Source organism: Penicillium canariense (genome assembly GCF_028826845.1).
Source record: "Penicillium canariense strain IBT 26290 chromosome Unknown utg000006l_segment0_segment0, whole genome shotgun sequence".
Lineage (NCBI taxonomy): Eukaryota > Fungi > Ascomycota > Eurotiomycetes > Eurotiales > Aspergillaceae > Penicillium > Penicillium canariense.
Genome location: NW_026622733.1, coordinates 1,444,380 through 1,457,899, shown reverse-complemented (window position 1 = coordinate 1,457,899; position 13,520 = coordinate 1,444,380). Strand labels below are relative to the sequence as shown.

Sequence of the window (13,520 nt, the reverse complement as noted above, 5' to 3'; positions counted from 1 at the left end):
AAGTTCCAATAACTCCCTGTGATCTCTCTTCTTTCTTTCCTAGCTCTGATCCACCATGAAGACCTGCCACGGGGCTCTGCTATATAAAGACTCACCAGGCAGCACCGAGTGTTCTCATCAGTGAAAATATCTTGTCCCAATAGACTTATTCTATTATCATGGATTACCGCACAGCTCATAGTCCGATTAAGCTCGGCCTTCCGCCACTCGAGATTTTCCAACTTCCTTTCAGCCAGCCTCCCAAGACAGTCCCACATGTTCCCCAACCCCCTTCGAATATCTCCGCGGAAGTGCTTTTTCGACCGGTCATAATTGATCCTGCTATATTCCACATTTCGCATGATCTTCCCACTGTTCTCACTTTCACGGCGATATACATTGCCGCGGTGATATTCTTGAATCAATATAATGCTAGCCGGCAGCATAGGCCATGGGCCTTCAGCAAAAAGCCTATGTTTAAAGTTCTCGTACTAGCACACAATACCTTGATTGCGCTATTTTCAGCGTGGACGTTTTGCGGACTGCTTTACCTCACAAACAGCGGTTGGCCGTCGGCAGTAGGAGGGGAAGAATCTAATTACTACGCTGGTGTGGCGGAGTATCTTTGTGAAACGGAGTCAAGTGCATACCGAGGTATTTATCAAACCACCATTCTGGATATCGTGGGCATTGGTCACCTGATTTTTTTTTTATTAACTTGGCTCAGTTTTAATACGTTCAAAAAGCCTCTGGGAAGGAGGAGGCTCTTATATTGGCTGGCTCTTCTATATGAGCAAGTTTTACGAAGTCGTTGACACGCTAATCATTCTTTCGCGAGGGAAAACCAGCTCAACGTTGCAAACTTATCATCATGTCGGTGTGATCATATGCTCATATGTAGCGTTGGAATATGAATCACCTTTGGCTTTTGTTGGCATAATATTGAATTCGGGGATCCACACTTTAATGGTATATTCTTTTACCCCAAGTTCCGCTGCCAATCATCTTTTGCAGCGCTTCTAGATATGTACTATACTGACAAGTTTCTAGTACTCATACTTCGCTATCCAAACACTTGGGGTTCCAATTTCCTTGAGCTTCAAACGCACCTTGACCAGTCTTCAAATCGCTCAGTTCGTAGTGGGATTGGTCTGGGCCTCCAGTTATCTCTTCGTGAGTTATAGGGTTCAATCCACTGGAAAGCGCATCCAAAACGCCTTGGAGCCTCCTTCGGACTGTTCTGCAAGCCTTGAGCACCCTTCAGTCGTTGCTGACGGCATGGCCAGAATGGTGGCCAATGAGAGTGCAATCCCATGCTTGAGTGGTAGCGGGGATGCTTTTCCACTTATATTGGCAGCCCTCTATCTGTTGCCTCTGATCTTTCTTTTTGTGCAATTTTACATCAAATCATATAGAAAGAAGATAGAATGATTGCTGGCCGAAAGGGAGAGCCATACTGTATGCATTTTCAATGATCCTGCTGCCCATACAAGGATAGGATTGCTGGCTGTAAACGATATTCTCCAATATAGTCTGGGTGATTTCATAGCTGGAATATGGATACCAGAGCGCCCACAAGAGGCGTCATCAAACTACGAGGGCAGGCCTTGTCATTCGAAAATTGCAAAGCACTCTCTCTGTCCGGCGTAAGAGTCTCTCAGCACTGAATAGCCGGTAGTTTAGCACATGAAGATAATTACCGATCATTCAACAGCAATTAGAAAGCCAAAATTTGTGTTTCCCGTTCTGTCCGAACGGGGTGCCCGGGACCGGAGATGATGTCAACTGCCGCTGCCGCGGGGCAATCTCCACTCATTGCTCCAGCCTTGACCAAGTCAATAAAGTACTTGGGAGCGTCGGACCACAGGTCATGGGTACTGAACGCCCTAATGACCTCCAATGACAACTATAGCGTCTTCCGAGAATGTCTCTCAAGCGCGATCGTCGCCCGCTCCGAAAAGCCGAAGACCGGCCAGCGACGACCCAGGGCCAGGCGCAATGGCCGCAAAGGAGTGACCACTGCCAGCACCGATACGGCGCTGCCTGAACGAGTGGATCCAGAGGAATTGGCCGAGTTTGTTGATGTACATACCCAGATCTTCCATCCAGCATAGCGTTTGCTCCAAAGCCCGATTAATGAAGCTTTAAAACTGACCCGTGGCATGGATTCCATAGTTCATCGCAACAGAAGTCTTCACCTCCTTTCCAGAGGCCCTCCAAGCCCTCACATACGCTGCAATTCAGCACGATCCACATCTCGCATCCATCTACGTCCCGGCAGACGCAGACACGCCATTAGACCGCACCGTCCTCGATACCCTCTGCTCGACGGTTCCTGTAACAGTAACCGATTCCCTCTCTGTCTATGGGCTCATTCCGGATGCGGATGATCTGCCGGAGTTCCTATCCCCTGTACTCAGCGAGTATACGGCGAGCGTGACCAGCGCGCCACCGGTCTGGAGCACCACGCGCGCGGACGCGTGCGAGATCTGCGAGCGCGACTGGATCCCGCTGTCGTACCACCATTTGATTCCGCGCGGTGTGCATGCGAAGGTGTTGAAGAAAGGATGGCATGATGAATGGATCTTGAACAGTGTTGCGTGGTTGTGCCGCGCTTGTCATAGCTTTGTGCATCGCATGGCAAGTAATGAGGAGCTGGCGAGGGACTACTATACTGTGGATATGATCATGGAGAGGGAGGATGTGCAGGATTGGGCACGGTGGGTTGGGAGGGTGAGGTGGAAGGCGAAGTAGGGAGCCGAAAAGAAGTGAAGGGAACAGTATACAAGATTTACTTAAGGATAATGGCTTGCAGGTATAGCGCAGATTTCGTAATATTTAGATATTGTAAATGCATTACCATTGCATCCACATCCATGCTCAGTTACAGTATATATGATCATCACAAGCAGTAGTGTAGAGTAGTGTAGTGTATATGGAACAACGCTCAAGCCCTAGATGCAAACCATGTCGATGAAGAAAAGGGGGCAACATATGGTACAAGATTGAATGCACAAGATAACAGGGTAGGGGTGGGGAAGAAAAACAAGGTGTAGAAATACAGCGGCTAATGGCCGCATGAAGAAAGACGGGCGTTAACGCTCGGCTCACAGATGACGTTTCTCAAAGATCTCTTCGTAACACTGAATGTGGTCGCCAACAGCAAACTCGGTCCAGCCCTCGAAGCCAATACCGCACTCGGTATCTTTGCGCATTTCGGTGACGTCCTTCTTGACGTTCTTCAGCGAAGTCATCGTGCCTGAAAAAATATGTCAGCAAGGATTCTAGATGAAATTTGGCAGTGAGTAGGTTCTTACCGTCATAAATGGTCTCGTTGCCACGAATCACTCGGACCTTCTTGGTTTTGTTTATCAAACCGTTACGCACACGACATCCTGCAATGGCGGTCTTGTCGCGGCCCTTAACGGTGATCTCAAACACTTGACCAACCTCCGCTTCGCCCGTCACACGCTGAGTCACAGTAGGTGCGAGATATTCGCTCAGAACATCTTTCACATCGTCAATGAGCTTGTAGATAATGTTGTGGTCCATGATAGTCACAGATTCCTGCTCAGCAAGGCGGATCATGTTGGGCTCGATTGGCATGTTGAAAGAAATAATTCTACCGTTGGCAGTGGCTGCATGTTCAATATCGAACTCAGCCACGGGACCGACGCCAGATCGCAGGATATTAGCATAGACCTCATTGTTGCCAATCGCGGCGATTGAGTTGAGCACGGCCTCGGCGGAGCCGTCCACGTCAGCTTTGATAATGAAATTGACTGCCTTCGGACCAGACGCTTCGGTAGGGGTAATGGGAGCATCTTCCGAGTCTCCGCCTTCAGATCGACGTCTGTCCAGAAGCTCGCGCCGTGCCTCATTGATGGCAACCATGTCCTCGCTCATCTTCTGAGTATCTGCCCGCTTCTGGCGGTACGCCACCACATCCTTGGCCTTCTGTTCAGTAGATGCCTGCAGAATCTCCGTTCCAGCAACGGGCTGTTCTCTCCATCCGTCAATCTCGACAGGCATTCCGGGCGTAGCTTCACTGATAGACAGACCAGCTTCGTTGCGGAGTGTGCGCACACGTGCCCAAGTTTCACCGGCAACAATAACGTCGCCAGGACGCAGGGTGCCGCGGCGAATGAGTGCAGAGGCCACTCGACCGTGGGCCTTGGTAGTTGCCTCGATGACCCATCCCTCGGCGTTACAGGTCTTGTCAGCACGGTGGTCCTGCATCTCAGAGAGTACACCGATGGCCTCCTCAAGCTCAATCATGCCTTCGCCGGTCTTGCCGCTCACACCAATGGCCTGAACGTCACCGCCATAGTCTTCCACATGAACACCGTGGACCGACAGATCCTGCTTCACCCGATCTGGGTTACGGCCCTCCTTGTCGATCTTGCTAATAGCAACAATGATAGGGACGTTTGCTTGCGTGGCATGCTTGATAGCCTCAATGGTCTGCGGTTTGACGCTGTCATCCGCGGCCACAACAAGGACGACGATATCGGTCACGTCGGCACCGCGCTTGCGCATCTCCAAAAACGCAGAATGACCCGGGGTATCCAAGAAAGTAATTGTTTTCCCGGAAGGCATGGCCACAGAGAAGGCACCAATGTGCTGAGTGATACCACCGTGCTCAGTAGCTGCCACCGACGACTTACGCAGCCAGTCCAAAATGGTGGTTTTGCCGTGGTCAACGTGGCCCATGATGGTTACGACAGGCGGGCGGGGTGGCAGGTCGGATGTATCCTTCGGCACTGGCGCCGCCTCGAGATCCTCAGCCCCAGTGTCAAATATGGCTTCGTAGTTGAATTCAGCGGCCACCAGACCAGCAGTCTCGGCATCCAGGACGTGGTTATACGTCACATCTTCGAAGCCCATATCCTCCATGCGGGCGACGAACTCGGCCTGTCGCACGCCGATCACATCGGCCAGGTTGCTGACGCTGATGAATTCAGGGAGATGAAGGGGGACAGGCGCAGACTCCTCTGCCACCTTCTCGTCCCTCGCCTTCTTCTGACGCTTGCGCTCTTCACGACGACGATTGCGGGCCTCAGGGTCAAAATCGCCCTCATCAGCCTGTCCACGCTGAATTCGTCCGTCGCGGCGCTTTGGCTTCTTCTGTGCATCAACCGTTTCCTGTTGCGCTTCGATAGATCCCAGCTGCTCCAAGGCAGACATATCCCAGGACCATTGATCCTTGTTATCTGTTTCTTTGTCTTTCTGCTTTTCCGCTTCCTTCTTCTCGTTCTTTGCCTTATCTCGCTCACGACCTTTGCCTTGCGATTCTTGGGGTTCTGCATCCTGCTGGGTGACCTTGAAGTTTTGGGTCCCCCGCAATCCCCCCCCAAGCAGCGCACCCTCCTCCCCCGCCTCGTCAAGGATCGACTGACCCAGATTGCGAAGCTTGCCAGACCGTGTATCATCTGCCCTGAACGAACGTGCGCGCAAAGACTCCATCTCAGGCTTCGGGGTGCCACATGAGGTACATGCGTTCCGCCTCCCAAACACATGATGTCCACAGCCCGGGCAGTCCCAGTCCCCTATGAAGCGTTCTTGTGGCTCCCGCTTAGCAGGCTCTTGTCGCTGTGTCTTGCAGAAAGGACAAAACGTGTGCTTCGCAAAGACATTTTTGTTGCAGTGTCGACAGGTCCAATCTCGTTTTTCTCGCGGGTGCCCATGAGCCGCATACACCGAATTATTTGTACGTCGGGGAGTTCTAGGATGTCTTTGCTGGTTGTCGGTGGGTCTGCTGGAGGTGCGCACGAAGTCTTGTTTGGCAGGATTATCGATGTAGAATTGAGTACCGGGCATTCTTTTTTCGAGGCCTGGCGCCTTGGGAGGTTCTGGCGCGGGAGGTGGTTTGCTCTTTGCCATGATGGCATCGCGCAATGCCTGCTCCGCCGGGCTGAGGGCGGTAGGCTTCGAGGCCTGCTTGGCACCCCATCGGCTTGCAAACTTGGGAGCTGGCGAGGGTGAGGTTGGCGGGGCGCTTTCACCATTACCGTCTCTGGAGCTATTATCGGTATTCAATCGGACTGCAGATGACCGAAATGACCGCGGACAGGCTAGGTTCGGGGAGGCTGCGGTGGTGGTTGACGAGAGATCAACGCGGCGCGAGAGCTGGACTGCAATCAGATATCATGAAAAACCGAGTACAAAGAGAGGGAAACCATACCCTCCAGACTGCTCGGCGGTGCATAGCTGCAATGGTGCTGACAGCTCGTCGTCATTGGAGTCCAACGAATCCAATGAATCTCATGAATCCAAGCAAAGCTCCACTTCGAATGTTTTTAGGCGGTGGACGCTTTTCTCAGGCGCTTACATAAGTTTCCCGACGGCAAAGACCCCGTTTTCCCGCAGTCGGCGGTGCGTGCGAATCAGCGCCCAGATGGCGCCATCACGATAAGGTCCTGCTATAAACTCTGGAGTCCGGAGAACTTGCCTCTTTCCAACATTCTCCAGTGTTTCAATTGCTCGACCAATCCAATCATGGAGTCTGAAGCGTTCGAGGATATGCAGAAGGGCGGTGGTGCCCTGCGCACCGTCAAGGACTTGGCCGCGGGCGCCGCCGGTGGGATGGCTCAGGTTCTGCTGGGTAAGTGTGCGCTCCGGGGAAGACGGCGAGCATTCAATCAGGCGCAAGTCGCATTGGATACGTTCTTGTTCCCAAACTCCGGGGTTCTAGGATCCATTTATGTATGTAATCGCTAATTCAGAGTTATAGGACAACCATTCGGTTTGTGACGCCGTCTGCACAATTTTCCCGCTGCGAAGCGTGTCTAACCCCAATGCCCCAGATATCGTCAAGGTTCGGCTGCAGACCACCTCTCAGTATAAGAGTGCGGTCGACTGTGCGACCCAGATCTTCAAGAAAGAGGGTCCTGCGGCCTTCTACAAGGGTACTCTGACTCCCTTGATCGGAATCGGCGCCTGCGTATGTGTCAATTCCGCGGATATCCGCTTTCTGCCTATCTAACCCCTTCCACAGGTCAGTGTTCAGTTCGGTGCATTCCATCAGGCACGCCGCCGTTTTGAGGAGCTGAACAAGAAGAAGTACGCCGACAGCACGCTCTCGTACGCCCAGTACTGGCTCGCCGGCTCCTTCGCCGGTGTCACCAACTCCGTGCTGTCCGGCCCGATTGAGCACGTGCGTATCCGCCTGCAGGCGCAGCCGCACGGTGCCGACCGTCTGTACTCGGGTCCCATTGACTGCGTTCAGAAGCTGTCCGCTCAAGGAGGCGCTCTGCGTGGTCTGTACCGCGGTCAGGCTGTCACTATTCTGCGGGAGGCCCAGGCCTACGGTACCTGGTTCATGGCCTTCGAGTACATGATGAACCAGGATGCCAAGCGTAACAATGTGAAGCGTGAGGATCTATCTGCCGTCAAGGTCGCCACTTACGGTGGTCTGGCCGGTGAGGCTCTGTGGCTGTCCAGCTACCCCTTCGATGTGGTCAAGAGTAAGATGCAGACCGACGGGTTCGGCGCCAACCAGCAGTTCGCCAGCATGCGTGACTGCTTCAAGAAGACCTATGCCGTAGAGGGCCTGGGTGGTTTCTGGAAGGGTATCGGCCCGACCCTGCTCAGAGCTATGCCCGTCTCGGCTGGTACATTCGTTGTGTATGTTTCATATTCCCCTCCTACCCAACTTGACTGGCCAATTCTTGAAGCCACGGAAACTGACTATGCTGCAGTGTCGAGCTCGCCATGAAGGCCCTGGGTTAAAGTGCTTTTCTTGATGAAACGTAACGTGCCTTATTATTTTCGACTCAAAGCTATTGATACCACCAGCATCCACCAATCATAAAATATGGTCGAGCGCCGCACAAAAGTACAACATTCAACAGGATTCTAGAAACTACACTAGTCTGTATCTAAGGCATCTAGTATAAGGAGCTAGGGATAGACTGTTTGTCCCAATTCATGATTTTCAATCGGTTATGCTTGTGCTCTGATGTGTAATGTACAACTCACATAGCCAATGAAAAATCACCAAAGAAGTCCTGCATCGCAGTGGGGAAATAGAAGAGATTTAATCCGGGGAAGTCCCACTCTGAAACGAACTGCTCTGGCACAAACCACTGTAGATCCGCCTGTGCGTCGAACAGCTCCCAGAACGGCGACGTAACGTTAGACCCACCCGTGCCTGGTTGCTGGGTCTCTCGCAAGGCGCGTCCGTATTTCTCAATGCTGACTTTAAGAATTTGGAGATAGATATTCCCCGCGCCGGAGTGGTTGCTATTGGAGCCCGCTTTGCTGAGCTCGTGCACTAGTCGATTGCCGTGTTCTAGAAGCTCATGGTGCTCCTCATCTCGCTCGGGGAGAAGACGCGAGAGTTTGAGCAGAAGCAAGAATGCGAAAGCGCATTTGGCCCAGACAAAGTCCATTGCGTATTTGAGCTTGGCCAGGTAGAAGTCTGGCTCGGCAATGATAAGCCGGAGATGTCTGCGGGCAGTGGCTTTGGCAGTGAGGAGAATGTTTCGCTCAGTGTTTGTCATGGCGCTGCATATAATCTACACGTTAGCCGAGAGTTTCGCTAACTGCGATTTACCCCAAGAAGAGCGGTTCTAGTGTCCGAAAGGGGCAATACGTACGCCACATTTTCCACGCCCATAGCCCGAAGAGCTTTGCAATTTAGCATCATCTCAGCCCAGCATTTCTGGATCCGGAGAGCAACGAGTAGATATGGCTTCTCTTGCTCAGCGGGGGTACAGCCCTCTATGGATTTCCCATCAGTCAGACCTGCTAACATCAAGTGATTTGATTCTTACCAATAATTCGCAACCAGTCACTAAAAAAGTCAGTATTTTTGAGTAATGGCCTTGAAGAGTTCACATACTCAAACCACAAATCAAGATCGATCTTCATTTCATGGACAAAGTCCGATACGCCTTGTCGGTCAAGTGTTGTCCCCAATCCCAGGGTATCGTTAATTGTTGCTGTGGTCAAGTCCCCATCAGATGACGTATTTGAGCGGAAAGGAATAAGGCCATATCTAACCTCTCAGAATGTTAAGCTTTCAAACAAGCGTTAGTATCGTTGGATGCGGTCCCATGGAAAGATCAAGAAAAACATACCTCAACTTGAGAGAATAACCGAAGGTCCAAAATCGTTGACGATGGGTTACTCAGCAGTATCCGACATCGTCGGGAATTGCCTATCAAACGGATACCTGGCGGCTTACCTCCATCGACGCGGAATCTAGAATGTACATCATCAGCTTAGATGTTGTAAGGCCAGGGTAGAAAAACCAACATATGTTCTAGCACCAGAAGCCCAAACCAAGTCCTTGACTTGCGCATGAGCACGCGCTCTCTTTCAAAATCAGGATCTGGAACACCATATACATCTCCGTCATTCTTTGTCGCAAGGCGCTCGGTGAGCTCCTCAAATGCTTCATGAAGGCCAAGATCGAGAGCCATTCGTGTAGCGAACGACAGGATTAGTAAACGCTCCGCGGAGTAGCAAGCAACAATTAGCATTGCTTGAACCGACTCTAAGCAATTGAGCCCTTTGTTTTGAATTATGACGTTGATCCATTTTTTCAGCTCAGCATGCAAAATGTCAGACATTGGTCCTCCAGATCCTGTTGAGGTCTTAGCTAGATGGTGAGTACGTTGGGGTTTCTTCGTTTGCGCTTACTTGTTTCAACCATACAGCCTATAGTGCAGATAGCATTCAGTAGAATGCTGCTGCGAGCCCGTACGGAGTCGAAGGTGTCATGATCTGGATCGAAGATCGGTATGTATCTATCCTGTTTCATGAGATGGATGTTAGAATGATCCAGCCTCGCAAGATGTGCTGCCGCATGCTACTTACGCATCCTTGGAAGAAACTAAGGAAGCAGCAAAGTTAACCAATAGTCAACGGGAAAAGCAAAGATCATGAGATCCAACTCACGTGTTGAAGCAAGAAATAGCACACTCAAGCGTGATCAGCCCCTTATCAATAAAGTCCGCAACGGCCTCGTCGCGAATCTCAAAGCAAGAGCGCCTCTTCTTATGAGGTCTGTGCTCTACGCGAGGAGGCTCATAAAGTGAGTGTACCGAGATCTGATTCGGAGAAACATCTAGCACGGAACTTGAATAAGGGTCACCATTTCTGTTAGTATATCCAGGTGGTTCTGGGACAGTCAAAGCAGTAATACTGCCCCGAAGTAGGGTGGGTTGAGAACGTGATGAAGGGCATGCGCTATCCCGGCTGATTTGCTGTGGTCTCTCTCGTATCTGTCGAGGGGATAGATCTTCAGAATTCATCGTTGGAGACTCACGGGTCTTCTGTAGGAGCTCCCGCATGTCATCTAGTTGCTTCCTGAGGTACTGGACCTCAGATTCAACCCCCTCGAGTCTCCTGAAAAGGTGTCAGTGGATGTTGACGTGTGCAGTAGTGGGTGGAACCCGTCATACTCCGACACAGGGTCTTTAGGAATATCGAAGATCACGCATTGTCTGTCAAGCTTTTGACATCTTTTGGAATATGTTAGTTTCCGACGAATACCATGCCTCGTGCCATTCTCACCTCCCACACGGCCTGTCTCCGTCACATCTAACCTATGACCTAATTAATTCCAGAAATACAGTGATAATTTATAGCTGAGTACTCACTTTTGACTGCCGACAGGCACTGCAAGCTTTCTATACCAGAGATGCGCATTAATTCATCGGCTCCCCTAGATCACACGACGCCGAGGCCCGGGCACCACTGCACGTACAGGGATGCGCTTTTTCCCGATTGGCGCGGGAACAACGTGAAGCGAGTCATCTTCTTGCATCTCCAGAGCTGTAAAATGATGAACTAGGGCGTTCGAGGCACGTCAACTGTGTTCCCCGATGCGTCCGAGTGTGCTGCGACCACGTGGAAGGAGAAAACGCGGGGTTCGGCTGTTGCCCCGACTTCGGCTATTGGCCGCCCCAGACCAAAGAGCCGGGGTCGCAAACAGAGCCCGACGGCTCTGTGGGGCAAACTACAGCACATACGCACGCCTCTGGTGGACACTCAGGAAGATTTTGAGAGCGGTAGTGGCTATTACAGATGCTGGAATTGGGATAAATAATCACGATTGTAGTAATACTTCAGAAGCTTCTGCGCAATCCCCGGTGCAATTGCCTAGTATACGTATACAAAGTCCTCGTTCTTCATATCTGTCAGGTCCTTGAAGGCATTGTCGTTGGCGACTTGCTGGACAGGTACGCCCTCCTTGTCGGTCGGAGCGGCCTCGACTGCGTCCATTGAGTAGTCGACCATCTTGGCCTCCTTTCCGGCAGCAACACGTTGTCGCTCGTGCTTCTTGTTGAGGATGGTCAGGTATGCTATGTTGGATCTAAAGGGTGTGGGGTCAGCATGGCCCGTAGTCTCGGACGGGGAAGAACCCTTACAGGATCAGGAAAAACAACACGCAGAATAGAGCGAGGCTATCGAATGGTTAGTGGGAGACCGCGAAAGGGCGTTCTGTTTCGCCTTACTTGGAGAAAAGTCCCCGGTGATAAAGGGGGGCTTCCTCGGTGGTGTAGAGAGTAGGGCCGATAACCTAAGTTAAATGTGAGCACTCGATATCTTTGCTTGCTGTGTTGAGAGACCCTGCATACATTACCAACACACTGTCCGACAATCAGGATACCGGTGGTTACCTTCTTCTTCGTCTCACCGGCCGTGTTGGCCGCAGACCAAGAGTAGATCAACGGAGCTGACTTGAGTTAGTTTGATCCGAAGACTGGAAGTTTCTCTGGGGAACCTACTGATTCCTGGATAGACAGAGATCTAATAAAAAGAAATGCACGATGAGCCAAAACAGGATGCCAACTTCGAAGACAGGGAGCACTTACAAGATAATATCCCGCAAGAAGAGGTCCCTTGTGAGAGGCATCATGGGCAATACGCAAAAGCATCACGCAGCCTGCAATGGGCGGAAGGCATAGAAGAGCCAGCACGGGCCCCTTCATCTTCCAGTAGGTGGCCAACCAGGCGCCGCCCATGGTGGCAACCAACTGAACTGCACCGAAAGGAATATTCAACAGGATTGTATTGAGAGCGGAAAAGCCAAATGACTTGACTATCAGGGGACCGAAAGTAGTGATTCCACCACTCGGAATTCTGGTTTCATCTTAGCAAATGTGAAGAGTGCCAACATTGCCGGGTAATACGTACGAGATAGTGAGCATCAAGCAAAACCACAACCAGGACTTCAGATCCAGACAGGCCTCTTTGACATGCTCCCATTTCCACTCGTGGCTCTCCATACCTTGCTGGTTCATGCGAAGTCTAGATTTATGTTAGTCGTAGCTCCTTCCAAAAGGGGAGAGACAAGTACCTCTCAATGGACACGAGCTTATCTTCCTCGTTGAGAAATTTGGCTGTCATGGGGGAGTCGGGCATGAAGATGCTACGCCAGAAGGTGTTAATTGAGTTCCAAGTTCGGATGGATGAACCACTCACAGTACAGCCGCAGAAACACCAACTGTGATCAGACCGAAAAAGAGGAAGATGATCTGGATGGAGTTAGGGCACGACCCTCACGAAAAGCCTCTCACGATATCTCACCTGGTAAGGTTCAAAGACCGAGGAATCGATGTGGCCCAAGCCGTAGGTGATCAAACTGCCAAACTATATACCATGTCAGAGGGGGGCTTTCCACTACCAAAGAGCTTTTTGGGAAGGCCCACCATGTTGACTACACCGTTCATGGCGTACCAAGAACCCAATCTAACGGGCTGTTCACGTCGTCGGTACCACATCTGAGTGACTGCAATGAATGCCGGGGCTAGTGTGTTCCAGTTAGGGACAGGATGATTCTTCATTCGCGAGAAAGGAAACTCACCGATACCAGCCTCAAACATCCCGAGGAACATTCGGCAAACTAGCAGTCCGGCAAAGGAGTTGGCGGCCGTCATGCAGGACAAAGCAATGCCCCACAGCAGCACCGACGCAGCCATAAATTTGCCGAGGGGAACCTTGACCAAGAGATAGGCGACCAGGGGCTGACAGATCAGCTGGGCCAGGTAGACAACCGAGCCTAGCCAGGAGTACATTTTCCCATGGAGATGAGCCTTCTCGACGAGTCCAAATACGGACGCATACGAGAGAGTTGACTTGTCGAGCTGTTGAAGGAAATAAATGGACAATAGGATGGGAAGCAGACGCAGATCAATCAGGCGCAGCACTCGTTTGTTGTTCTCCGGAGTCAGGGTTGTCGAGTACCCTACCTCCTCGATCAACTGCAATGCCTTATTCTGCTTACGGCCATCGTCGACGTGCACAGCCCGAGTAGGCTTTCCAGACTCTTCGGCGTCGATCGACTCGACAAATTCATCCCGCTGGTGCTTCGACTGGGAGATCTCTTCCTGCTGCGACATCGCTAGGTCAACCGGCGGAGAATCAAAAGTATAGATTAAAAACCGGCAGTGAAAGCAGAAAGAGTAGAGTTAAATAGAGATGAACAACAGATTCCGCTCGACTGGTGCAGCAAGGTAGGGCCAAAAGCAAAGGTACCGAGCTCACGACAGATCGACACTGGAGAGAATTGGGGCTCGCAGAACCCC

General features: G+C 51.4%; 6 protein-coding genes across 6 annotated transcripts; 3 read left to right on the top strand and 3 right to left on the bottom strand.

Annotated features, from left to right (window-relative positions):
- Positions 1 to 158: 158 nt before the first annotated feature.
- N7482_008505 (elongation of very long chain fatty acids protein) lies at positions 159 to 1,410 on the top strand (the record flags this gene model as incomplete). Its single annotated transcript, XM_056690629.1, has 3 exons — positions 159 to 633; positions 707 to 948; positions 1,030 to 1,410. 3 exons carry the CDS (start codon positions 159 to 161, stop codon positions 1,408 to 1,410), a joined length of 1,098 nt encoding a protein of 365 aa, XP_056540394.1.
- A 458-nt stretch (positions 1,411 to 1,868) lies between these two features.
- On the top strand, positions 1,869 to 2,733 carry N7482_008504 (HNH endonuclease; the record flags this gene model as incomplete). Its single annotated transcript, XM_056690628.1, has 2 exons — positions 1,869 to 2,063; positions 2,155 to 2,733. The coding sequence occupies 2 exons, from the start codon at positions 1,869 to 1,871 to the stop codon at positions 2,731 to 2,733; spliced, it is 774 nt and encodes a 257-aa protein (XP_056540393.1).
- A 353-nt stretch (positions 2,734 to 3,086) lies between these two features.
- Positions 3,087 to 6,187, bottom strand: N7482_008503 (translation initiation factor 2; the record flags this gene model as incomplete). Its single annotated transcript, XM_056690627.1, has 3 exons — positions 3,087 to 3,238; positions 3,297 to 6,108; positions 6,164 to 6,187. The coding sequence occupies 3 exons, from the start codon at positions 6,185 to 6,187 to the stop codon at positions 3,087 to 3,089; spliced, it is 2,988 nt and encodes a 995-aa protein (XP_056540392.1).
- A 290-nt stretch (positions 6,188 to 6,477) lies between these two features.
- On the top strand, positions 6,478 to 7,710 carry N7482_008502 (uncharacterized protein; the record flags this gene model as incomplete). Its single annotated transcript, XM_056690626.1, has 5 exons — positions 6,478 to 6,583; positions 6,713 to 6,724; positions 6,786 to 6,922; positions 6,977 to 7,605; positions 7,680 to 7,710. The coding sequence occupies 5 exons, from the start codon at positions 6,478 to 6,480 to the stop codon at positions 7,708 to 7,710; spliced, it is 915 nt and encodes a 304-aa protein (XP_056540391.1).
- A 245-nt stretch (positions 7,711 to 7,955) lies between these two features.
- N7482_008501 (uncharacterized protein) lies at positions 7,956 to 10,618 on the bottom strand (the record flags this gene model as incomplete). Its single annotated transcript, XM_056690625.1, has 11 exons — positions 7,956 to 8,487; positions 8,580 to 8,703; positions 8,757 to 8,776; positions 8,825 to 8,980; positions 9,170 to 9,186; positions 9,237 to 9,571; positions 9,628 to 9,773; positions 9,886 to 10,108; positions 10,256 to 10,335; positions 10,392 to 10,535; positions 10,590 to 10,618. Coding segments are annotated over 11 exons (1,806 nt in total), but the record flags the coding sequence as incomplete, so codon positions are not given.
- A 473-nt stretch (positions 10,619 to 11,091) lies between these two features.
- N7482_008500 (uncharacterized protein) lies at positions 11,092 to 13,334 on the bottom strand (the record flags this gene model as incomplete). The annotated part of the gene is made up of 12 exons (XM_056690624.1): positions 11,092 to 11,305; positions 11,361 to 11,396; positions 11,448 to 11,512; positions 11,571 to 11,668; positions 11,721 to 11,742; positions 11,808 to 12,075; positions 12,130 to 12,243; positions 12,293 to 12,364; positions 12,418 to 12,470; positions 12,523 to 12,585; positions 12,645 to 12,742; positions 12,800 to 13,334. The coding sequence occupies 12 exons, from the start codon at positions 13,332 to 13,334 to the stop codon at positions 11,092 to 11,094; spliced, it is 1,638 nt and encodes a 545-aa protein (XP_056540389.1).
- Between the last annotated feature and the right edge of the window lie 186 nt (positions 13,335 to 13,520).